Source organism: Vigna unguiculata, chromosome 8, assembly GCF_004118075.2.
Source record: "Vigna unguiculata cultivar IT97K-499-35 chromosome 8, ASM411807v1, whole genome shotgun sequence".
Taxonomy (NCBI): domain Eukaryota; kingdom Viridiplantae; phylum Streptophyta; class Magnoliopsida; order Fabales; family Fabaceae; genus Vigna; species Vigna unguiculata.
This window is the reverse complement of record NC_040286.1, coordinates 20425242-20452218: the sequence shown is the minus strand read 5'-3', so window position 1 is coordinate 20452218 and position 26977 is coordinate 20425242. Positions and strand designations below refer to the sequence as shown.

The 26977-nt window shown below is 29.7% G+C and overlaps 2 protein-coding genes across 8 annotated transcripts in view; one reads left to right on the top strand and one right to left on the bottom strand.

Moving 5' to 3' along the window:
* Window positions 1–945: 945 nt before the first annotated feature.
* Window positions 946–17075, bottom strand: LOC114195639 (UDP-galactose transporter 1-like). Its single transcript, XM_028086175.1, has 5 exons — window positions 16647–17075; window positions 15931–16180; window positions 15639–15846; window positions 11504–11735; window positions 946–1173 (listed from the first exon to the last, which is right to left on the bottom strand). Exons 1-5 carry the CDS (start codon window positions 16755–16757, stop codon window positions 946–948), a joined length of 1029 nt encoding a protein of 342 aa, XP_027941976.1. The 5' UTR covers window positions 16758–17075.
* Window positions 17076–21399: 4324 nt separating this feature from the next.
* The window catches only part of LOC114194339 (sister chromatid cohesion protein PDS5 homolog A), a 32507-nt gene continuing 26929 nt past the window's right edge, over window positions 21400–26977 (top strand). For all 7 annotated transcript variants that reach the window (XR_003606381.1, XR_003606379.1, XR_003606380.1 and 4 more), the window contains exons 1-11: window positions 21400–21652; window positions 22044–22277; window positions 22411–22592; window positions 22920–23040; window positions 23495–23722; window positions 23869–24085; window positions 24167–24312; window positions 24401–24558; window positions 24645–24794; window positions 24866–24914; window positions 26724–26915. Coding sequence is in view for 3 of the 7 variants with exons in the window: in XM_028084498.1 (XP_027940299.1) it covers window positions 21557–21652; window positions 22044–22277; window positions 22411–22592; window positions 22920–23040; window positions 23495–23722; window positions 23869–24085; window positions 24167–24312; window positions 24401–24558; window positions 24645–24794; window positions 24866–24914; window positions 26724–26915 (1773 nt within the window). In the remaining 4 variants the exon portion in view is untranslated. The remainder of the gene's footprint in view (window positions 21653–22043; window positions 22278–22410; window positions 22593–22919; window positions 23041–23494; window positions 23723–23868; window positions 24086–24166; window positions 24313–24400; window positions 24559–24644; window positions 24795–24865; window positions 24915–26723; window positions 26916–26977) is intronic.

Genomic DNA, 26977 nt, shown 5'->3' with positions numbered 1-26977 from the left:
TGAATGTCTCCCTCACATTCTTGCTCGTCTTACACTTGCAATGGTTGGGGAATGAAAAATTCTAGCGTTTCTTCTCATGGGGTGTGGTGAGAAGGTTCGATTTAACACCTATTTGCTATTGCGGTGAGAAGGCAATCACGCTCACGGCATTAGTTTCTATTTCCCTTCACCAATTGCAATCCCTAATTAGTTAATTTAGGGTTTCAATCACAATCCCTTTTTAATTCTCAGTCCATGCACACAATTTCGAATACTGAAAATAATACACAGAGCCACGTCACAAATTCAAAACGAAGTTAACGTTAATAATTTTAACATTGTTAACGATTGGGCTGATTTAATACACATTTACAAAAATGAGGACGAAATTGAGATCAATAAAAATACGAGGACCAGTTTAAGATTTCTGAACCAAAACGAGGACAAACAGAATATTTTAACCAACTATTAATTCTTCCCATCAAAAATAAATTATCAAAAATACTATTAAACCTAAATAATTTACATTTTAACGAAACAAAGTAATTTCAACCAACTATTAATTATCATGAAAATACTACAATCCCATCATATCTCAGGCGGCAAAAATAGAAAACTGGTTATAAAAATTACATTGAAATGGAGCCAACAAAAGCCAGAAATGGCTTCAAAAAAGAACTAACTTATGGATCACTCACTGTTCAGTTTATTGGGCCTTCAGTCAGAAGTTAACATGTTAAGAAAGAGTGACGATAAGGGTAGAATGAAATGGAGGGAAAAGGTGGGAGGGTTAAGGAATTTGTTAAAATAAATAGTTGATGGGATTGAATGAAGAAGTTGGTTAATCCTCAAAATAAATTCTATAAACTGTGATTTGCTAAGAATAAATAACTAAAGTGAGTTTAATATTATAAGCTATTCTGTTATGAGTACCTTTCCAAATGGCAAAAGCCTCAACGAAAATGATTATACCTTATCTTCTAATTTGTGATTTACAAGTGGAAGCAACTCCATCATACTCCTAGGTGTCCGAGGTGTCCGAGGAGTTCCGGGAAGTGGTTGCTGTTGGGAGAGCATATGCCTGACATAACCGTAGAATGTACATCCCATAAGAGTCACGGCGCATCCAACACTATTTAAGTATGATATTGGGTTCCTAAAAATTAGCCATGAAACAAGAACAGCAATAGCAACCTGCACCAAAACAATAATTGTTGCCAATTGTTAATGCAGGATGAATAGGGGTTAAGACATCGTGGTCTGGTTTAACCATTCACACAGCACAACCTCGTCACTCATAATTCCCAGTGTGAAATTTAGATGGAGAGAAGCATAAAGAACAAAGAGAAAACGGAAGGAAAATGAAAGACCCCCCAAATGGTACTTTCGTTCCATTTTCACCACCTATCAAATTGGTATGAAGAGAAGAAGAAAACCTCCAATTCCTAACTATTTATTGAGGTGAGTTAGATATTATATTAATGTTTATATTAATTATGTATATTTTGATAAATTTAATGTAAGTGATTAAATTTTCTGAGCTTTTTAGACTGTTAACAAGATTGTGATTTGAGTTTAATGAGTATAATTTAGTTTGGTTTATGAAGTAAAAATGAAAATCAAAAGAAGTTAAAATTTGAAGTATGATTGTACTATCCATTGTTGTTGTACTTTAACGTTCTGCTCATTGAAATATCCTACTCAACTAAACTCTATTGTATTGGAAATGAATGATACTGTAATTTCTATATACTTCTTGGTCTATATGTAATTATATTTTGTTTTTTTATTTTGATTTGGTTTTGTGGTCAATGCTTGACAGAAGAGGAATCATTATGCTTGATTATAGAATCCGAAGATATTGAAAAAATACTTTATTTTCCTGAATCAAACCAAATCAACCAAAGAGGACAACCGCTAGAACCAGAGTTGTACCTTTGTCTATCATTGTTCTAATCTTAATGCATGGATTAAATTTGATCAAGGAATTGATTAAGAGTTATTATATTATTAGATAATAATTAACTTGGTTTGGCCTAATAAAACAGGAGAAACTGTGATATGGATGTGTGCATGAACAAGAAGTGCATATTAGTTTGTAAACACCATTCAGTTCCAACACTTGATAACTATTCAATCAATACTCGGGCAATCTTTAGCTTATTCTCTGAACATTTGATATTCTCATGTCTACACAATTATGTGTGAAGAGAATTTATAACTATCAATATACAATATACTTAGTCCTTGAGAATTCAGCATCTTTTTTTCAGTTGTACAATAGTTAATTCTAACCGCTTGTCAAGAGACCACAAATAAATGTTCTTTGTTAGAAACTAATTGACGAGTCCATGACTCCTCATGACAACATAGAGGTCTTTTCTAGGAGGATCACTAGGAGAATGACTAGAAGAGAGGCATCTACTTTACTTATTTCTTTGACTTTATTTAGTATTTTCACCTTGTGTTTAGTTATGTTGACTTTTACTTGGTTGTTGTTTTGTAAGTTATGCTCTTGGCACCTTACTTAGGAGTGTATGCCCTTTTGGAGAAGGAGATGAAGAATGGGCTTGGCCCAAAGGAGGAGGGACGACCTTGGAGATTGGAGAGGCATGGTTGACCCTCTAGAAGATCAATGTTGCAAGGATTGCTTGGAGAGCAAGGGTGTGACCACCTAAGCTCTCACTCTTAGGATGATCTAACTTCTAGAAACCCATATTTATCTATTTGCTAAGAGGTCCCTCTCATTACCTATATAAGGAGACCTCTTCCTTTATAAAAGGGTTGAATATTTTGAGTATAGACTACCTATATTTGACCATATGTGATAAGGTTTTCTTCTTGAGTGTCTTCTTCTACTAGTCGTATCTTAAGTCTAGACTCAAGTGGCAGCATCAATACTATTCTTGAGTGGCTTAGTATCCCAAGTGGTATGACCCATCTCATCCCTTTCCCTATCTTGTCTTCTATATTTTATTCCATTTTTGTTTCATTTTGTTCTTTATGTTTCACGCTCATATCCAATGCTAATCCATTTATGTTTTCCTTTATGGCTTAATTGAGCTCTTTTCTCCCTTTTGAATCATTGAGAGTGCATTTTCACATCTAGATAACCATATGATTATCTTAATCTTTGGTGGGAATCTTCCTTTGGTTTTTTAATCTAAACACCAAATTAAGAAACACTAAAATGAGTCTTTATCACTAATTGTGTTGTTGATGATAGGAAGAACCAAAAAGTTTTTAGAAAAAAAAAACAAAGAAAGTTTATGTAGTTTGTTAATCTTGTATCTAGTGAGATCATGTGGATAATTGATAATGGTGTTACATTACACGTTATACCAAGAAGGAGTTCTTCACATCTTACACTTCTGGTAATTTTGGAGTGTTGAAGGTGGATAATGATGATGTGTCAAAGGTTGTTGATATTGGTAATGTTTGCTTGCAAATCAACATAGGAGTGCAGTTATTACTCAAAGGAGTCAAACATGCTTCAAATGTGTGTTTTAAGGGTCTTCGTGCATTTTCTTGATGATAATGGTAATCATTTTGGTCTCGATATATGGAAGATCTCTAAAGGTAACTTGGTTATGTCAAGAGGGGAGAAAAATTTCTAATTGTATTGGACTAAAGGATCATAAGGAAGGTTTTCTTTAAGGAAAAACCTATCATTAAAGGTGATAGGTTCTCATACCTATTATCATTCAAGACACAATTTTACTAATAAAAAATAACTTTTAAACTATTGTTGAGGACATTATCCAAGAACAAAACAATAATGAGGTTTTCTCTCTCTTATCGAGAGAATAACCTCGAGAAGGATTAAGGAGATCCATATTACAAAGAGTAAAAGTGCAAAGCAATACTAAATTATTATACTCTCTTTCTCTAAGAGTAAGTATATTTCTCTAAGAGTAAGTATATGAGGATGAAATTAGTTTAATGTGGATTCAATTAATTTTTTAAAAGTTGTGTATAGTTATAAAAATGGACTAAGATAATGAAAGAATAGATAAAGTCTATACAAGACAATGACATTTGGGATCTTGTTGAATTTCTTAATTGTGTGAGACATATTAGTTGCAAATGCATATTTAAAATCAAAGATTTAAAAGGTAAAATTGAGAGGTATAATATTCGTCTAGTTGTTAATGGCTCTTCTAAAGAGGGAAGACATTAATTATAAAAAAAATCTTGAGAATCTTTAAAGGAATATAATGACTCTAGTATCTCATTCTGACTTCAACCTACGTCAAATGAATGCCAATACCACTTTTCTAAATGGTGACATTGAAGAAACAATTTATATGGCACAAGAAACAAACTATGGTAGGTGACCAAAATATATAGTGTGCAAGGCATAAAAATTCATCCATCTCAAACTAGCTTATCACCGATGGCATTGCAAGTTCCCTCAATTCATTACCTCCTATGGTTTTGAGGAAAATTTAGTTGATGGTTGTGTATATCATGAGTTTGGTGGGAGTAAATACATATTTTAGGTATAGTATTTATATGATATATTGCTTGTTAGTAGTTACATAGGCTTGCTGTATGAGGCTAAGAAATTTCTAACGACTTTTTTTCAAGATGAAAGATCTTGGAAAGCCTCTTTTTATGTTAGGTATCAAGATACTAAAAGATTTCTCTCAAGGTATTTTAAGGTTGTTCACAAAAAGAGTTATATTGATAAAGTACTAGGGAAATTTGGCATGTAAGATAGAAAATAAGAAGATATACCGTTAATTAAAGGAAATTAATCTAGTCTTAAACAATACCCCAACAATGACCTTGAGAGAACTAAAATGCAAAAAGATTCTATATTTATTGATTGTGGAAGTCTGATATACCCTAAAGTTTGTAAAGATCTAGACATAACATTTGTTGTGGGAGTTCTTGGTAGATGCTTTAATAATCCTGAAATGCAACATTGGAAGAAAGCAAAACATGTGATGTGTTACTTGAAGAGAACAAATGGGTACTTAAATTAGGAGATTATAGGATACTTAAATTTGATTTTGTTGGATGTCAAGACAACAAGCACTCCAAATTTAGATTCATATATATATATATATATATATATATATATATATTGGCTCGAGTACATATCTCTTACAAGTCTACTAAATGTGTTGTTTTAGCTCATTCAACCATTGTTGTGAAGTTTCTTGCTTTTTTTTGAAATATCCAATCACGAAATATGAATATGGTTCCAAAACTTTGTCACTTTGTTGATGTGTGATTAATGACATAGAAAGACCATCAAAATTCTATTGTGATCATCAATCAATAGTTCTTTACACCAAAAATAATAGTAGTACAATCAAATTAAAGTTCATTAACACCAAGTATTTGGTTGTCAATGAAACAGTTCAAAATATGCATATTTTCATACACATATATGGACTGAATACTAGTTAACATTCTTCTTTGAAGGATGTCACTCTCATTCTGAATAGTTTGCAGGATATGCAACAATTATATTCAACTCACAGTAGTTCAATGGCAGTTCCTAATCCTTTGAGATCTAAGAAAACTCATTTTGCAGAGGAATTGAAAATAGTTTCTAAATGGGCAAATATGCTTGATGAGAGAAAATATTATAATATTAGAAGAAAATGATGAGTTGGTTCAAACTACAAGAAAACCTGGTAGGGGTAGGCTAAAAAAATTAATACCAAATCCTACATTAAACATTAAAGGACCTTTTTGGAATGTAAGAAGATTGATTAATGACAGATTTTTTAATATGCTGAGGAAATTTCCTTTTCCTAATACATGGAGTTCAAAGTATGGAATGATTTTCGAAAAGAAAATCATAAATTTTTTTCATAATAGATATCTTTTTAGTTATAAGTTTATTATGCCCCATGTTTTTCTTTCCTCTTTCTTTTCTTTTCTTCTTTTTTAATAAAATCTTCATGTAATGACAATAATATCTAGCATGAACTTATTTGGAAATACCAGTTGATTTAATAAAGATTTGATATTTCTTGTGCTGTTTTTATTTTTCATACATTTGTATTATTCAAATTTTTTTATAGAAATAAAGTTGATTTTTCATTCTATTATGAATTTATTTTTGTGCAATATTTATATTGTATTTGGATTAATCTCTATAAAAAGCAAAGTTTCAACTAAATGAAAATATGCATGATTGAGATCATATTTCACGTTATTTCCATGTTACTAATCCATATTTGATTTATGATGGCAATTACGAATGGCAATGATGATTATCGTGGCTTTGTCATGTTTGAAAGGGGTATAAAATTTGTCATGTTTATGTATAGTTGATAAAATAAAGTTACAATCCTAATCATTTATTTATGTAAATCTTTATGGTTAATATGGAATTACTATTAGGAATTTTATAATCCTCAATAATTTATTAACGTAGACTTCATATTATGAAATAAATAATTGATTCAATATAACAGAATTTGACATATTTGGTACAATATAAAAATTACAATCTCACTACAAAAGTTTTAATTTTAATAATTTTGTTTGAACTCCATTGATGTTTAATAATTATTACGTGTGTTTATTAAGAAAATAATAATATTAATATGCAATTAAATTTCAAGGAACTTTGCTTTGTAAATTTAAAATCAGTAATGGTTTCTAGTTAATTATAATTAATGTTATTTTTTGCTTAAATAAAAATATGTGATAATTACTAAAGATCAAACATGTATTTAATTATGTTAGTTGCTAAAAGAGTTCAAACAAATTAATAAAAATTAAAATATTTGTTAAGACTTGTTTTCTTTTATCGTACTAAAAATAAAATATGTGACGTTCCACGTTATATTAATATTTATGTTAGTTATTTAAACTTAGATACACTTTATATAAATAATATAATCTAATGAATCTATTATATTACCATCAAAGAAGTTAAATGAACTTAAAAAGTAATGAATTTAACCAGACTTAATTAAGCAATAGACTAAAACATAAAAGGCATGGTTGAGGTCCCTTACACACCAAATCAAAGAAATAGTTATCTCATCTCCTCATTTGAAGAGATAATGAAGACCTCATACAAGAATAACATATACTGATTTGGTTGAGAAAGGTCATAAAACAATTGTTTGTGATTATTAGAGACTCCAGACTTTGCTCCGCTATGTGCATTTTCATGCAATTTTGTTCGTACTCCCGGATCTAGGTAGTATACTTAGATTATCTCGATTGTTCGGGTCATGGTCATACGTGATACCTACTTTGAGTTATTTAAGATTTTTGAAGATGCAAAAAAATGTTAGGCCTAGGAATGCAGTCTAAGGCTTTTAAAAGATTTTTATTTTATAACCAACAATTATGATATAGAAAATATTTCATCTTTTAATTATTATATTTTTGGGTAGTTATTATATTTTTTAACTTAGGGATATATGATATAAAATTTTGGAGACTATAAATAAACAAGACTTATGGATTGAGATTTTTTAGCTTAAAGTACTTTTAACTTTGAACAAAATTATTCATTTTATTTTGTGTTTTAGTTCGGTGCTCGAGATTGAATCTTGGCTGTGAGACTCTTTCTCTCCATCTTGAGAGATGTGCGACATTGGTTTCCGATCTCCTAAAGAATCAAAGTTTCAAGTGTTTTTATAGATAATGATATTTTAACCCACTTTTTTTGACCAACTTTTAATCTTTCATTTCAATCATCATTAAATCATCTATTTTGGTTCTTTTTAGTGATGTGATGATCTAATGGTGATTGAAATAGTGGGTTAAAAATGGATCAAAAAAAGTAGATTAAAACATCACCATCCTGTCTCTACTTGATTATGTCAAACCAAAGATAATTTTATAATTTCACAACCATAAAGAGATTTGTATTCACTTATTCTCTTTTTTGCCTATTGATATTAAAATTATTACTTTACAAATTTAATAAATTTACAAACTAAATAAAATAATTTCTTGAGTAAAAAAATTATTTAAAAAGAAAAAAGTTAACAAGATAATAATTGATTTAATAATAATAATTATTGTATAAAATATATTTCATTATTATACTAAAATGTTATTCTAAATATATATGAATTTTTACTAGAGATAAATATTGTTAAATATTGTTAGTTATTATTTTCAAAATTGTTTGTTTTAATAATATCATCAATAAAAAAATAATAAATATCATTAATTATGTTTAACTAAATAAGATTTTTTTTTTCATTATTATACTAAAAGATAATGTTGCATATATTCTTACTAAATAATAACATCAGTTATATAAAATAAAATAATAATAATAATAATAATAATTATTATTATTATTATTATTATTATTATTATTATCATTATTATTATTATTATTATTATTATTATTATTATTATTATTATTATTATTATTATTCTGTGTAACTAAAAAACTCCTTTTCCTTTTAAAAATATAACATTGAAATATAATACTTTTAAATATTCATCGTTAAATTTTTAGTTAACTTTTTTGTACGAAAATTTTGTTGAAACTAAAGTGTATATTTATTTAACGATGTATAACTTTAAATTATCTAATAAAAATAATATATGACCTTTAGGTTAAATAATATTTTTATAAAAATAATCTAAAATATTTTATGTTATGTTATAGGCATATGTTATATGGATCATTAATTTTAATTTTGTAGCTATATGGAAATTCTATCTGTCAAGTCCAACATAAATTGACATTCTAGTTTGATTGAAGATTGGTCTAACTCGCTAATTTAAATCAACATCTTAGCACGGTTGAGAACTGGTCTAACCTACTAATTTAAATCGAGACCTCGGCTCGGTTGAGGGTTGGTTTAACTTGCTAAATTAAATCGACATCGTTGAAGGTTGGTCTAACATGACAATTTAAATCGACACAATTGAGGGCTGGTCTAACCTGCCAATTTAAATCAACACCTCAACTCGGTCAATGGCTGGTCTAACCTGCTAGATTAAATCGACATCGTTGAGGGCTGGTCTAACCTGTCAATTTAAATCAACACCTCAACTCAACTGAGGGTTGGTCTAACAAGTTTAAATTGACGCATCAACTTAGTTGGGGGATGATCTAACCCGCTAGTTTAAATCGACACCTCAACACAACTGAGGGTTGATCAAGCAAGTTTAAATCAACACATGAGCTCGACTGATGGCTGGTCTAACATGCCAGTTTAAATCGACACCTTAGCTCGACTCAGGGTTAGTCTAACAAGGAGTTTAAATGGACACCCAACTCGATTGGGGGCTGAAGAAGTCAATTAAAATCAACAATGCAGCTCGATTGGGGGATTAAGAATCCAATTTAAATTGATAATCCAACTTAGCTAGGGGTTGAAGAAGCCAATTTAAACCAACAAGCTATTCATTGGTCGGCCAAAAATAAACCATCAAAATTTTTATTGGTCAGCCAAAACAAAACCAACAAATTGTTCAATGGTCAGCGAAACCAAAACCAAGCCCAAAACGACTAGAGGTTGTTCATTGGTTAGGTAAAACAAACCCAAGTTGTTTCTTTTGGAGGTAAAATAAATTGGACAATAAATTATTATACAACTAAAGACACGCATCGAATTTAACAAAATGGGAGATTTATACCTAAAGATGAGGTGATAAAAAGCAAAGCGTGCTAGGAGACGACACCAAATTGAAAACTGACAAGACAAGAGAATTGGTTAAATCAAAACAAGTGGAAAAGTATTTTTTTGAAAGATGTCAACATATTAATGCTTGGCAAGGAAGTTTGCTAACGAGCTTAGCAAATTTCTTCATCCTTTATGCCTTAAACACTTTGGCTCAAAGCTTGGAAATTGTGTACCACTTCGATTGTACGGGGTCGAACCCAAAGCCTGAACCCAGGACAAAACTTCTATATGATAGAAGGGAGCCACGAGTCCCCTAAAGTTTTCTTATTTAATTTTTTATATATATTTTGAAATTATATTTAATTTTAAAATTATATTTATATATTATTATATTATTTATATTAATTTTAGAAAACATTTCTTAAAACCTAAAATCATTAAAACTCTGCCCCTATCCCCACTCTTTTTATTCTTTCTTTTGTTTCTCTCTCTCGTACCCCAATCTTTTTCTCATCTCCCAATTTCTATATCAATTTTCACTCTCAATCTCTCATCTCTTTCAAAACCATATTACACCACGATGAAATTCAGGAGTTAAGCAACTAATCAATTTTTTCTCTTAAGTAAGTTTATTTTCTACCTTTTGTTTTCTTAAAGCAATTTGTTTTTCTCTTGCATGTGGTACATTTGCCTACTGTGTACCACTAGGTGGTGATAAATTTATTATTTTCTAAATAGATGAGAGATGATAAATTTATATTAAAAATATTATAATAAAGAGTAAAAGAATTTATTCTTTTTTCAAGAGGAGAACTTGTGATGACATGAAAAAAAATGCATCTACGACAACTAAAGAGAAATTTTATAAGAATCCAAGAATTAAAGAAAATGAAAAATAACTCTCAAAAGTTCCTAAAGTTACGTATAATGAATTTGGAAATTCTTTAGAACGAAATATGGGAAAGCATCCTCAACTTTAACAATACCCACCAAATCAAATTGATGAGGTAAAAATGGCTTATCTTAAATGATAGTGAATGATAATCATATTTTTTTTTTATTCTATCATTATATATGCTTGGTTTGAGTAACGAAATGAAAACTTATTTTATCCAAGTTCTGCCATTGCCTGAACCTGAATCTGATTGGGTAAATTGCCAATACACCAACCCAAACACATATGAACCTACTTTGTGCTTGTTGACGAGTTTTGAATATACAACAAAGTTGGTGGTTCTAGAAATTGAGTCCAAGACTCTTAGGAGGTTTCTATTTTATTAATAAATTTAGAAGATATTGTATCTTATCGTCATTATATTTTTAAATAGTTATTATATTGTTGTTAGTGGTATATGATGTAAAACCTTGGAGGCTATAAATAAGAAGACAACTCCAAGACTTAGGGACTGAATTTTTTTGACTTAAAATATATTAGCTTTTAATCAAATTATTCATTCTTTTGTGTTCTCCTCTTTAGAACCCCAACTCTTGACCAAAATAATACTTAAATTATCATTTCAATAATTTGGTGTAATGTGTTTTTTTTCTCATTATGTATTATATATATACACACGAATACTTATACTTAGTGGATGTATGACTACACATCACTACGTGTTGTTTTGTTTGTGTTGCAACCCAAACAAGGAACCCTTCCTCTTCCTTTTTGGAAGCAATAAAGGATTGGTGATTTACATGCAACGTTGAAGTGTAAAAACACAACATATTATAAGAAATTATGGAACAAAGGACTAAAAAGCATTAAAGAAACAAAAAAGAAAACTGCATTTTTAAGAAACAATGATAACACTTTTTTTAATTATTTCATGTAAATAAATTCTTAAGAAATATACGAAAGAACTAACGGAATACAAATCCATAAATCCAAATAAGAAAGAAAATAGTATAATAGGCTGAAGTAATAAAATATGCTTGATGGATCTTACCTTAAGGTTTCCAGCAACATTAAATGTTACGGCAGTGGTTGAATGAATCACATAAAAAATGGAGAAGTTAAGACAGAATGCCAAAACTCCGGAGCTGAAAATAATGACGAGTGCTGACCAAGGATATGAATGAGTACTTAGCCACTCAAAAACTCCATAGCCTTCAATTAGCAAAGCAGGTATTGCCAAGATCATTGTTGCAAAAGGGGCCATGTAATAAACTGTGTTTATGCTAAAAGTATACAAAAAAAAAAAAAAAAATTAAGTTGTGCATTGTTCAAGACAGATGCCAAAGAAATTTAGAGAATATATACAAGAAGGCATAACATAACTTAGGCAATACGAGGTAATAAAGGGAATGGTAAAATAACATAACTTGCCCAATAACTTTTTTTTTTCTTTTTCTAAAATTAATTGATAAAATAAGGTGCGAAGAGAAAAATGTTAAAAACTTTGTCTGAGGGATTTTGATCACAAATGTGACCTTGGGATGTTACAACAAATATTACCTAATTAACACTACAATGGGCAAGATTTGTATGCTCTTTTTGAGTATTTGATTGATTGGAGCTGGAAGCTAATTGGAAAAATAAGTAGGGCTAAGACCAACCATTTAGCATAAATCTCGGTTTTTTAATCAATGAATTAAGAATGTTCCTAGTATTGGTCCATTATGTAATTACTTTGTTTGGGTAGATCACAGTTTGGGCTATTGCTTCCTACAAACTCACAATTACTGATTACATACCATAATAAGAGAAAAAGACTCAAACACCTTTCACCATCACCACTATGATCATTAATGTCACTGTTATCATCGTCATCGCTTTCATCATCACCACTGCAGTAGAGGAAGAATGTAGGAAGAAGAGAAAAAATGCAGAAAAACCAAAAAAAAAAAAATACTCTTTCTGAAAACATATTTTATGTGTTTTGAAAAGTTCTTTCCAAACAATATTTCATGTAAAAATATTTTGGAAAATTCATTCCAAAAGATATATGTGTTCTAGAAAATTTATTCCGAAAATTCCATTTCGAAAAACTAATTTCAGAATACGTTTCGTGGATTCTAAAAATTCTATTCCAAAAAACTATTTCAGAATACATTTCATGAATTCTGAAAATTTTATTCCAAAAGTTACGATCCAAAAATTCTATTGCAAAAATTTCTTGGAAATCTTGTTCCAAAAATTTCAGAAAGCTTGTTTTGGAAAGTTTGCAGAATATGTATTATGGAAGTCATGTTACACAGAGGACAAAATGTTATTTTGAAAACTTAAGGGGTGCACATAGAAGTTTTGGGGGTGCAGGAAGTAAAGGTCCACATTTTGTTGTTAGACAGAGAATGAATTCCCCAACATACTTTGTAATCCATTAGCTCAAGTAATAAAGAAAAGGCAGATCCTTCCTTACCTCATCAAATTTCTTCTCCCACCCCATCAAAAACTTCCTAAAAATGCTTTTCGTAAAATGAGGAAATGTTTAGCTTCCAAAAAACAATTCAGAATTATTTATTGTGTTCCAGAAAATAAATTCTAAAAATGATAGAGTACAGAAAAAAAAAAAAAAAGTGATGGGATGCAGGAAGTAATCGCCTAAAAAATATCATGGATTAGTATAGGTCTTTAGTAGAGATGACAAATAAATTTGTTTCCGTGGATATTGTCCAAACATATCTCCGTTTTGACGGGCAATCCTTGTATTGATTTGGTATGGATATGGAAAATTTCCAACTTTTTCAATTGGGTGTGGAATATGAGAAATAAACTTGTTTCCGTAGATATTGTCCAAACATATTTCCGTTTTGACGGGCAATCCTTGCATTGATTTGGTATGGATATGGGAAATTTCCAACTTTTTTAATTGGGTGTGGGATGTCTATATCCCCACCATAATACTCGTCCCTGTTTAAATTATTAAAATATTCACAATTAATTAAGTAACCATATATATATATATATATATATATACTTTTTATTTTTTATTTCTTTTAATTATTTGGTTTAAAACTCATTCGTATCTCCATTATATCTTTCATCTTATCATAACCTTTATGTAATTATGTTAAAATGATATATGTCAATTAAAAATTCTATGTCTCATATTTGAATATTTCCTATTATTTTTTAATATTTTTATTTATTGTATATTTTCATTTCACATGAGAATGTTTAATATTCTAAATTTAAGTATTTAATAACACAAACATTTCATTTACTAGGTAATATAAAAAAAAATACTTATTATTTTTTGTTTTATTTGAAGAACTCTTTTGTTTCGCTAAAATATTTTTTGTTATTTCTCAACCATTGAGTATATATGTTAATATTTGAAGAGTTTTCTTAGAGCTCTAAGGTATTTTTTATCTTATCAATTTTTTAATTATACATTTGTTTTTCTTTGTACAATTTCTTTCAATAGTCTCTCAAATTGTTTCTAAACATTTATTAATTTTTTAATATTTTATTTGTTGTTTATTTTCATCGTGTAGAATATTATTTCGATATATTTTATCTAATTATTTTTTATTTTCTAACTCATTATCAATCATACTTTAATTTTTTTTCTCTATAATTGTATAAATAACTTTTATTTACTACAATATAAAAATTTAATTTAATTGTCATGAATATGTTTTGATCACCATCCAACATATATTGGAGTTCAAAAGATATAATATCTATGTTAAAATTTTATTATTATGTTTACTATTTGTTTTTTGCATCATTTTGATCAATTTAATGTAATAGTCATGAATATTTTTTTATCACCATCCAACGTATATTGGAGTTCAAAAGATATAATATCTATGTTAAAATTTTATTATTATGTTTACTATTTGTTTTTTGCATCATTTTGATCAAGTGATGTATTATAACTTTTATTAGTGTATAAAAAATAGATTCATTAGAATTTAAAAAATTAAAGTAAACAAATATTTAAAATATATTTTAATTTAAATATTTGTTTTCCTTTTATATTTTTTTAAAAATATTTTTAAATTTTATCAACTAAGTTTCATAAATATTTGCAAATTTAATAAATATTTTGATTCTCATGAAATTTTATTTTATATTTTAATCTAAAATATAAACAATTATACTTTATTGTAAAGTATTTGATATCGAAGAAACAATTATCCTCATAATATTTAATATTTGATAATATTATGTTTCTTTTACCGTAATATTTTATTATTTTATAAAAATTAATTAAAATTAATATTGAAGTAGTAAAAAAATGGGTACGAATATGGGTACAAGATTTTACCTTATCTAGTGGAGATAAGAATGAGACAAAAGTTTGATAACCGTTAAGTTTGGATATAAGAATGAGGATAAATTTTTTTCTACGGGATGGGTATGGGACATCGTGCCCATCCCGCCCCGTTGTCATCCCTAATCTTTAGGGGATGCAATACAAGTTTTGATGGATTATATATTTTTTAAATATACTCTACCGCTGCCCAATTAACTAAATTCAACAACATTTAAATATAAAAATTAATTTATTAATATTAAAGGAACTTTAATTTAATTTAATTCACAACATTAAATATGTAAAGCATATTTTCCACCAAAACTAGGAACTTTACCTACCATTAATATATTCCACAAAGTACTTAACTAGGAGAGATAACTTTAATGAAGATAATTGTTTTAAAGAAGTAATTAATTCAAGGACATTTTAGATTGATTCTTGTAAAGGAACTAAACCCAGATTCCAAAATAGACCTTATAAAAAGGACTAAGAGGGTAATCTCCTTTGAATGGCCGAATTCGATTGTCCATCCATTGAAATGGTTAATGGATGAGTTTAGGTTGTACCTTATTAAATAAGGTAAAATATCCAGTTCATTTATTTAAACACTTTGAACAATATGGCTAATTTATATGAATTAAGTTTCATGTTTAATGGATGATCTTTAGCAGGTGTCCTATTCATATTTAAAAGCTAAACATCTTATTAGCTCCAATACAAAACATTTCCTAGTTCTTGTTCTTCAACTAGGATTGATAGTGTGGATTAGAAACTAAATGATAAAATTACAAACTCAAATAACAAAGAAGTTTACATAAAAATAAAAGACACAAAATATAAATAAATAAAAGAAAAGGGAGATTAGAGTTTGCACCTATCAAATTTGTATCCATGCAACAAAGACTCAGCAAAGATAGTTTTTGTGGATGTAGCCAAACAACCAAATAAAGCAGCACAAAACCCATATATATTGAAACTAAGCTCTGTGATAGATGTGAGAAGAATCCCTCCAACAATTGGTATAAGAGAAGTCCAAATTCGCCAATCAAAATATTTTCTCCACACCAGCCACTGCAAAGCAACTACACAACAAGTTCACCAAGCTCAAATGTAAATGTTCTTAAAATCATAACATCACTGAAGCATAAACAACAATTGATTCTTACCTGTTGTTGCAGGGGTGAATGATTTAATTGTCTGCATAAAAGAAACTGGTATGTACCGTAAGCTAACATTCCCCAATACAATGTTAATACAGAACACAAATGACATAGGAAATATTCTTCTCCAAAGATCTTCAGGGTCAACTGATATCAATGGCTTCAGCTTCAACACCTTAATCACCACATACCCTCCAATGGCTGAACAAATAAAATGGATGCAAGATACCGATAATGGAAACTTGAAATCCAATTTCTGCACAAAACAAATATAAAAATTAAGATAAAGAATATATTACAGTTTATACAAATTGAAAAACAACAGATATCAAGGGATTAAAAACATATTAATCACTCTCACATGAACATCCATGATTTCAATTTATTGTAAGAGCATACTTAACTGTTTTTATAAGAAAAAAAACATCTTATCCAAGAAATCCATACACACATAGTGTGATACTAAACTAAACAAATTAAGAGTTCATGTCATTATAAAAACAGAACTATTTATGTCATTAAAAGAAGTATTCAAACAAAAATGACAAATAAAGCTATCGCACCTAAAACAACAACGTATTAACATAAAATAATAGTAACAGTAAATATCATCCCTCACTGTGTTGAAATAAAATTACACAACATGTAATTGATTTAGAAAAGGAAAGAACATTATGCAAATAAATAATAACCGAGGGTGAATAGAAGAAAAAGAAAGAAACCTGAAAGATCCACTTGTTGATGATGATAACAGTGACATTGAAAGCCCACCATTGAAGGATTGCCAAGAGAGATCTAAACGTGCTCCACTGGCAAATAATCCCTTCTTCCATCACAGATCAACACAACCCAACCTAACCCAGATGACTTTAGAGTATCGAAAACTCAGAATTTTCACAGAGAAAGAAAAACAAAAGGAGAAGAAGAAGAAAAATTAATCTTCTTTCTTCCGCTCTGAATACGGTAGGTGATTTCAGAGAATAATAACTATTTTATCTAATGTGGTGATTGTAAATCAAAATGCTTCTTTCTCATTTGTCTCGCCCATATATTTCTTGCATTCCAATCACGTTGTGAAAATCATGCTTCAAATGTTGCATCTCATTCTTTTTCCAATACACACCGACGCACGCTAGTCTCTATTCCTCAAAGGTTTGGGAAATTTTGGGTTCGGTTAAATCTTATTTCACCATAGCTATTAATAGGTATTAGTTATAGATTTTCTTTATTATTTTTCTTACTTTTGAGTAAAAATAAATAAATTATTTCATATTTTCAAAGTACTAAATATACTTAGTTTTTTTGTTTAATATAGAACAATATTTATGAACGTACGTATTTTTATAATTCTTTATAACAATTTTACCAGATGAATAAATATATTTAATATTTTAAAATATAAAAAATTTAATGGTTATATCACCTAAAATAAGCAGGAAGATTAGTACAAAATACAAATAGAGAATTTCGTTTATAACAATTTTTGTATTAAATAAATCTGCGTTTTTTTAAGTATTAGTTTTTCATTTAAATAATTTATTATATAAAATGTATATAAGTGATCTTTTAAATATTAGAAATCATTCTAAGTAATAATATCTATATTGAAAAATAAGCTTTAGTGGATATACAAAGGCTAAAAAAGTATATCAACTTAAAGAATTAAATTAATGAATATTCAATGCTTCCGAAACTATTTTTAAAAATATATTATTGTGTGGATTATTGAAGAGAGAGAGACACGTAAAAGAGTAAAAGCATTTCTTTCTGGAGGCTCATACATTATTTTCCAACTAAATTGTCTAATGGTGCGTTGTTTAGTTGGATTCCTAAGAAGGAACCATGGAAAACAATTATAAGTACAAAGACCCAATTAAGGGTGGTTATCTAAAACAAAAACAAATTTTCTTGCATATATTTTCAATGTCAGCAAGAAGACTCCAATCTTGGTACTTGGATAGTGGAGTCATGTTATATGACTGGAGAAAGGTTTATGTTCCAAGCCCTCAAGAGCAAGAAATGTGAAAGGTCATATTTGAAGGCAACCAACAGAGAAGAATCATTGGCGTTGGTTAGATAGGTAAAAAATCTTTACATTATATTTAAAAAATTCTTTTAGTGAACGGATTAAAATACAATCTACTTATTAAAAGTCAATTGTGTGACAATTGGTGTGATGCTATTTTTAATAAAGACCAACGTAGGAGTCAATAACAAAAGACCATTTTTTGTTGTTGCATATATGACGATAAAATATTTATAAACTCAAAAGGTCTTTATACCATCACTACCATGACTGCAAAGACAATCATTAGATTTGGCCCACAAAGTGTTCTCATGCAAGTATGATATTACTCACATAATTGGAAAGACTCAACCTCACTAAGGTTCGTGAATAATGTTGTTCTTAAAAAAAAAAAGGTTCTTCGAGATGCTGCGGAAAAGGTTGATCATGGATCAAACAACAAAAAAGGACATGCAAAAGATATTATGATACTATGATAAAAATTAAGTGAGTATTCCCTATAAGAATGTTGTATTTATAAGGAAAGGTGGACAAAAAATACAAAAGGTGATAATTGATTAGGGTTTAGGGTTTAGTTAACAAAATATTCAGTATTTGATTTATTATTTTGAAATGCGCAAATATGAGATTCTTGGTAGATTATGCTCAAAATGTATTTATGTTGAATTATTCGGATGGTCTCATTTTGATGAGAGTGTGTTAACTTGTTCCTTTTAAAAAACTTTCAATTGTGTTCAAATTTTTGAAAAAATGTTTCAATTAGGTCTCTCTAAAAAAATTACTAATGCCTCCTATGACATGTCACTCATCAATATGTAATTTTTTTTATAATTTTTTATTTATTTTTTTCCAACAAAATTTTGTTGTCACGTGTTAGGTTAGGTCTTAGTGTGATACATGTTACTGACAATGCCACGTGGCGGAGGCAATACACTTGTCAATGTCATTACCAAAGATCATTATCTTAATTTCAATTTAGTTCCTATATATCTCTTTGATTCAATTTAGTCTACACTTATGTCTTTTTTATTCAATTTTGTCGCAATTTGTTTTCAAAATAAAACATTATTGTTTCTCTACCAAATTTATTATTTGTATATATGTTATTTTGGTATTTTTTGTATTAAAAATGAATTTTTAACATATTACATTATTGTATATTATTAACTCATATTTTGTTAATCATTATTTTTTTTTTCAAAATAAAGCAATATTGTCTTTCTCCAATTTAAAATCAAATTTATTATTTGTATAAATGTTATACTGATATTGTTTTATTAAAAATGACTTTTTAATATATTACATTACTATATATTATTAACTTATATTTTGTTAAGCATTACTATTTTTTTAAAATAGAGCAATATTATCTTTCTCCAATTTGAGACCCTAAATTTATTATTTGTATGAATATTATACTGATATTTTTTATTAAAAAATGACTTTTTAACATATCATATTATTGTATATTACTAACCCATGTTTTGTTAATCAATTCTTTTAACACTAAATTTTAATATAAATATCAGTACTTAATTTTGTAAAAATACTTATACTTAACTAGTTTTAATCTTATAAAAAAGCATGGACTAAAAAAAACATATTTTATTTATTAAAAAAATTGGAACAAAATTGAATTAAAGAGACATATTTAGAGACTAAGCAGAATCAACAAAAACATATATATAAATTAAATTAAAATTAAGACAATGACACTTACATGTAACATTGTCTTATAATGTGGTAACATGACATTGACAGTACCACAAGTACCACATATCATACTAAAGACCTGACATGTGACAACAAATTTTTTTGCAATAAAAATTTAAAAAATATTTTTTTAAAATAAAAAAAAACACATATTGACTCATGACATGTCATTAACACCGTTAATAATTTTTTTTTTCTAAAAGAGACTTAATTGAGACATTTTTTTAAAAGTTAGGATGCAATCAAAACTTTTTACACCTTAGTGAGTAGTAATACTATGCTACCTAAGTTGGTAATAATGCGTCCCGAGATATTATCTGCTTTGAAACATGGAGTTTTGTCACGGTTTTGTTTTTAAAAGGGGTTTCGGAGGGTGAAGGGAGGAAGGCAGGAATACATCAACTGCCTTTGACCTCGACTCCTATGCGATGTGAGACTTATTGGGTATAGCAGAACAAATTTGTTACGTAGAACATATGTCAAAATATATTTCATATGTTTCAAAAATTTTATTCCAAAAAAAATTATTTCAAAATTGTTAATCTAAAAATTTTGAAAATACTATTTGAGAAAGTTTATTTCGGAATTAATAATCCAGAAGTTAATTTTGCAAAAATGAAATGATCATTTTTAAAAATCAACGGGGTGAAAGAAGCAATTGCTTTCCGTATAGTCATCCTCAGAAATCCACTCTTACGATTCCTCTAATACATTACCAAATCCAAACTTTAAACTATTTCCATATATCTTCAAATAAATGTTATATGTCCATGATAATTTTATCTCTAGATATTGGTGGTAAAAATTTTGTAGGCATCTTTAATTACAGTAAAGGATTAACTTTAATTGTTAGATTAAGATAAATAAAGTACAGAAATTCTAGAGAATGAAACATTTGTGAAATAGTTTGATTTTTATTTTTGTATTATTGATAGCATTATAAAATCATAAAAATTATACGTGTATTGCGTACGTACATATATTTAGTGAATTTAATAATAATCCCCAATGTTTCTGGCTAGGGTTTCACTCTCTGTAGTTCCCCTGAGTCAAATCAGAGCTGCAATAACTGGTTTCATTCCCATTCTAACCTCGATCGGTAATTTGGTATTCTTGTGGATAAATTGAAAGGAGAATGATACTTTAATATTCTTTTTGACTTTTTACCCACTTTTAATTAGTACTACAATTATCATTAGATCATTAAATCACATCATTACAAAAATAAAAAAAATAATTTAATAGAGATTGAAACAATGAGTTAAAAATGAGTGAAAAGATGAGTTAAAATATCATTTTCCAAATTAAAAATTCATTTATGTTTATCACAATTTTCGTAATGGTTGGATTGGGTAAGTGGAATGTAAGAATTGACTGGTCTGTTTTCTATTTCGTGTTTGATTGAGCGTGAGTGGATTGGATCAGTGGAATGGAAGAATTGATTGTTCTATTAATTGGATCAGTGGAGTTTAATTCTGAAATTTTGAGAAAGTTGTATTCTGATGGTTGTGTTCGATTTTGGTATTTTGATGTATTCTGTTGGAGGAAGTTCTCTGTTGGAGGAAGTTCTGTAATTGTTTTGAATATGATCAGAGACAGGTGCACATACAGATAAAATTGGGCTTGCATCTAAAGCAGAAAAACAACCCTCAAATTTGGAAAATTGGCGGACCAACCGTCTTGCGGGCCGGATTGTAACTTGTAGTCCATTTCCAATTGGCGGGCCAACCCGGTCCGACCCATTGTTCACGGGCCAATATCGGGTCGGACTCAAACGGGTTACGTCGGCCCGTTTTGCCATCCTACCTCACTGAACTTCACACACTCCCGCTCAAACTTCTCTCTTCTTCCCCAACTACTCTCTGCCTTGTTCGTTCGTTCCTCAATTCCACTATGGACGAATCCTCGTTGCAATTCGTCTCCGAAATAGGAAGACACCTTGCTCAACGAACTCGTCCCAGCAAGGACTTCATCGTCAAATCCCTCAGAGTAAGGCGTTTCAACTTTTTGGTTACTTGTACCAATTATATATATGTCTGTGATTTTTGGCGTTTACAGATGAATTTTCAGTGCATTGAACTAGGTTGTAATTGAATTAGATTTTTGAATGCGTGTGAATTGTATCCCGTATCCCGTACTTTAAATTATCAGTCTCTAGAACTACTGTAACATATTTAACTCAGTTTCTATGCGATTAGTTAGATGGTTGCTATTAGTTGGGATAATTATTTACTTTTATGAGTATACAAGTCTCTTTGTGTGGTTCCATTGTTATCGATTTCAGTTTCCTCTCTAAAATGTTTTCCTGTGTGAGTATTGGTTACCTTACACGCTGGTAAGCTAAACAAATTATTATTATTATTATTATTATGCTGTGCAGAAAGCTGCAAATGCTTTGTCTCAGATAAAACAGTCTCCTCAACCGCGGACGGCCAAGGAATTACAAGCTGCAAAGAAACAAGAAGATGCTTTGAAGCCCCTGTCAAATGCTGTGGTTTGTGGTGGTCTGCTTCAACATGCAGATAAGGAAGTTAGACTTCTGGTTGCCATGTGTGTCACCGAGCTCTTTAGACTTATGGCACCTGAACCGCCTTTTGAAGACGAGCATTTGAGGGTATCCATTATGTGTGTTGCATAGTTGAAATATGTGTAGTTGTTATTTTATTCGTTTTTGCTTCTTGAGTGCTTGAATTATGTAGTACTTTAGTTTAATTATTACGCTGACTACAGATGTATTTTTATTTCAGGATGTATTTAAACTCATCATTAATTTGTTTGAGGATCTGGCTGATACTGCAAGTCCATTCTTTTCAAAAAGGGTTAAAGTATTGGAGATAATGGCTCAACTAAAGTGTTGTGTGATAATGCTGGAGATTAACTGCCTTGACCTAGTTCTTGAGATGTTCAATATTTTCTTCTCAGTTGTGAGGTTGAACTTGAGATCAATCTCCTCCCTCTTTGTGTTTGGTCACTTTACTTTTCTGGGCTTATTATCTAATTGGGGAAAAATTGTATTAGCTTATTTTAGATTATAAAGGACACTGTTAAGTTTTTAGCTTATAAAGGATTATTTATATCATCCATTTGTCCTAAATGTTTAAGTTATGTAATACAACAGTTGGTGGGACTTTGGTGGTTGTAGTTTGTAATTTCTTGAGCAACAATTCCTTAATAATTGCAGAAATATGCTATCCGATTTGATTGTTGATTTATTGGTAGAATTAATGACACCTAACCCACTTCACCCTTTTTGCAGAGATGAACAGCTTCTCATTAGTGCCATGACTTCTATAATGATAAACATTTTGTATGAGAGTGAAGAGGCTTTTCAGCAACTATTAGGAGTGGTTTTACTAAATCTTGTTAAGCAAAAAGGGGTATGATTTTTTTAATTCTTTTATTCTTAGTTAATATATGTATTTTCTAATCTTTTTTCATGGAAATAAATAAATGAGCTTTGTAATTAAAAATCAAATACTGAGTGTGATGCAATTTCATTTATTCCCTTTTTTTTCCACTAAAATATGACTATTTTCCAGAAAACACTGTGCTTCATTGTTTTGTTTAGTCAACTTACCTAGTGTATTTTATGTTTAAAGCTTCTAATTTGGTTTGCTTTTGTTTGTAAGGTCTGATGCAAATTATTTGAGCAATTTGATTTTCTCTTTAATTGCTGAGAGTATCATCATTCATAATTATGTAGTAATAGTCACGTTTAGATATTTTGAGTTTTTGTTTTGTCTATTCAGATGTTTTGGGTTTGAAAAGCACTTCTCTATCTGAAATGAAGCCAAACTGTTTCAAAATCTAACTCCAGCAGCTGAATGGCAGGATGGAAATTTTGCTGCTGAAAACCTTGCTGCATCAGTCATCAAAACTTGTGCGCAAGAGGATGAGCTAAACCTCCTAGCTTGTGGGTTTCTAGTTTCTTGTATACACGACAGAGATGCTATGGGCAGTGGGCTTAAACAATATTACTATGAAATTTTCTCAAAAGTTTTCGAGTGTGCGCCTGAGATGCTTCTGTCTGTCATCCCAAGTTTAATTAAAGAATTATCGGTACACACCTTTAATTAATATTTTGAATTTTGCATAAGATGAAACTAGTTGTTTGAAATTGGTTCCTTTATTTTCTAAATGCGCATTCTGTTTTTCTTTTTTAAATGTATTGCTTTCTTTGACTGTATTTGCATTTTACTTTATAGGCTGATGAGGTTGATGTTCGGATAAAAGCTGTGAATTTGGTGGGGAAGCTTTTTGCACTTCAACATCGTGTTGCTCAGAAGTATCCTGATCTTTTTGTGGAGTTTTTGAAAAGATTTTCTGATAAATCTGTGGATGTTAGGATTAGTGCTCTACAATGTGCTAAAGTTTTCTATTTAGCAAATCCCTATGATGGCACAGAATCACGTGAAATTATGAGTAAGCTCTTTGATAAATGTTCTTCATTGATGGTTTCGTATTCAATATTCAATGTCCTGATAATTTCGTCCAACTGAACAGCTTCTGTTGAAGATAGATTATTAGACTCTGATGAACAAGTGAGAAAGCAAGCAGTGTTTGTTGCCTGTGATATTTTTAGTTCAAACCTGAAACTTGTTTCATCCAAATTACTATCTCATGTTTCTGAAAGACTCCGGGATATAAAGGCATGTGTTGTTGAATTTTGTTTGCTTGCTGAAGGAAAAAATAGTGACAATACAGAATTCCAAACATTTGATTATAATGCTTTTACAGATAACTGTTAGAAAGAGTGCCTTGCAAAAGTTGGTAAGGGTATATCGTGATTACTGCAAGAAATGTTACGAAGGTAGCATGAAAATTAGTAATCACTTTGAAGAGATTCCTTGTAAAATTATGTTGCTGTGCTATGATAAAGATTGTAAGGAGTTCAGGTAAGTTTAGGAATTCAAGATTGCTAGTTGATTCAAAATTAGAGTTTTCTTGTTAGAAGTAAGGGTTATTTTTCATTAAATTTCAGGTTCCAGAACTTGGAATTTGTTCTTGCTGATGATCTATTCCCAGAAGATCTTCCTATTGAAGAAAGGACAAACCATTGGATACACATGTTTTCTCTTTTCAATTTTCCTCATGAAAAGGCGTTCAATACTATTTTGGCTCAAAAGAGAAGGTACCAATATCAACACGCTATGAACAGGATCAAAACAGAGTATTGTTTACAAATTGCGCCATTCTTTTCAGGTTCCAAAATGAAATGAAAAACTATTTGGCTACGAAGAAGAAAATGAAGGTAAAAATAAAAGTCGGTGCATTATTTCATAACAAGGTCACCTTTTATAGTGTGTTTTTTGTTGGATAGAAATAAGTGAAATTCTTGATTAAGTTGTTAATATATTGCTGATAATATGGAATACATAAAATCAAGCTAATTATTAATGAGGAGTGGGTAGAGACCAAGGCTTGCTTCTTGTAATCTAAGAGTGATAGATTGGGGAGTAGAAAACAGAGGGTTTGTTACTATAATAATTTTTGAAATTGAGTAGAGGCAGGCCACTTGTAATTTTAGAGTGATTGATTTGGCGGTAACTCTCAAATTTAGATAGAATAATATATTTCTTCTATATTTCAATAATAAGACCGTTGGAATTATAAATATATGAACCTGCTAGTTATTTTAGGAAATATAGAGAGCTAATTCTGAGAAAATAAATTCCTGTAATTATGGGATTGTTTTTAAGTACATAATCCTAGTATTAATAACAAGATAGGCCTGTAATCAAGAATAAACTTATAACCAGGATAATATAAGAAACTTCCTAAAATACATAATGAGTAACATGGTTTTGACACTTCCCTCAAGTTGGTGAGTAAGTGTTCCCCATTCCCAGCTTGGATATAATTCTTTCCAAGTTAATGCATTTCAACACTTTGGTGAGTATGTCTTTAAGTTGATTTTGAGTTGACATATATGGGATGCAAATCAAGCACCGTCTAGCTTTTCCTTCATAAAATGTCTGTCCATCTCAAGATGTTCAGTTTTGTCATGCTGCACTAGGTTATGGGCTATACTAGTCGCAATTTTTTTATTACAATAAAACCTCATAAGTTCATCCCACTTTATCTTCAGGGCTTCCAATATAATCTTCAACCACTAAAGTTCACATATTCCTTAGACCATTGCTCAAAATTTTGCTTTAGCACTTGATTTGGCTACTACATGTTTTTTGCTTCTCTATGTCACTAGGTTTCCACCAAGGAAGGTGCAATATCCAATAGTTGATCTCCTATCCACAACTGACCTTGCATAGTCTGCATCTATATATGCTTCAAGACTTGCACTCTTGTTTGGTTAAATAAAATTCCTCTTTCTGGAGTTCCTTTTAAATACTAAACATTTTAAGAGCTTCTTGTAAATGAGCCTCCTTTGGTTGGTGCATAAATTGGCTTACTAGATTCATAACAAAAGCGATGTCTAGCCTAGTTTGATATAAGTAAATAAGTCTACCAACAAGTCTTTTATACATTTCTTTGTCTACTACAATATCCTCTTCTACACTTCCCAACTTTATGTTTAGATCGATTGGAGTACTCGTTTGTTTGCAAGTTGTCTTCCCTGTTTAAAATATTATCTGAAACAAGTTATCTAACAGTAACTATATGATTACCTATCTATCGGAAAGACTTTATTATGATATTACGACCAAATAGAGCCATATTTACTTTTTACAACTAGCCTAAGGGAGGTGGATTTCCCTAACCATATAAAGAATATTCTGATCATATTTTTAGCCAACATGGAACTATTTTGCGATGGTTCTCTTTATAGTGGGAGAGTCACAACTCTCGAGGTATAATAAAGGTTCAACATGTGCATATGATTGAATTTCAACAATGACAAATTGCTCATCTTGTGTGTTAAATTTATTCATTGAATTTTAATCTAATTTTTTTACCGAAAGTACATCACTATCTTTTCCCCAATTGGTAATTAATAGTTAAGAAAATTGTATGATGGAATCAGCATAACATACGGTCATTTTATGTGTTCCACCTGTGATTTGCTAGCTTGATAACAATGGAGCTTGGTAACTTTTTTCAGGATATTTGTCTTGAAGAAATGCAGAAGAAGATTGATAGCATGTTTACAAAAATGGCAGCATTCTTCCCGGATTCTCACAAAGCTGAAGAGTGTCTGCATAAGTTAAACCAAATTAAAGATAATAGTGTGTTTCAGTTACTTGAAAAATTGTTGGAGGAACAAGCCTTCACCACGATTGGGCAAACTATGAAAGTATGGTGTTTAGTTCCACTTAAGCACACAATATTCTGTATCAGTAGTTTGAATGAGTTTTT

Excerpts from the sequence above, each read along its gene's own strand:
- LOC114195639 (XM_028086175.1), bottom strand. The coding sequence starts at position 16,757 with ATGGAAGAAGGGATTATTTGCCAGTGGAGCACGTTTAGATCTCTCTTG. Across the intron at positions 15,847-15,930 it reads ATTCACCCCTGCAACAACAG|TTGCTTTGCAGTGGCTGGTG; the intron begins GTAAGAATCAAT and ends CTTGTTGTGTAG. Across the intron at positions 1,174-11,503 it reads ATGTTGCTGGAAACCTTAAG|GTTGCTATTGCTGTTCTTGT; the intron begins GTAAGATCCATC and ends GTTTTGGTGCAG.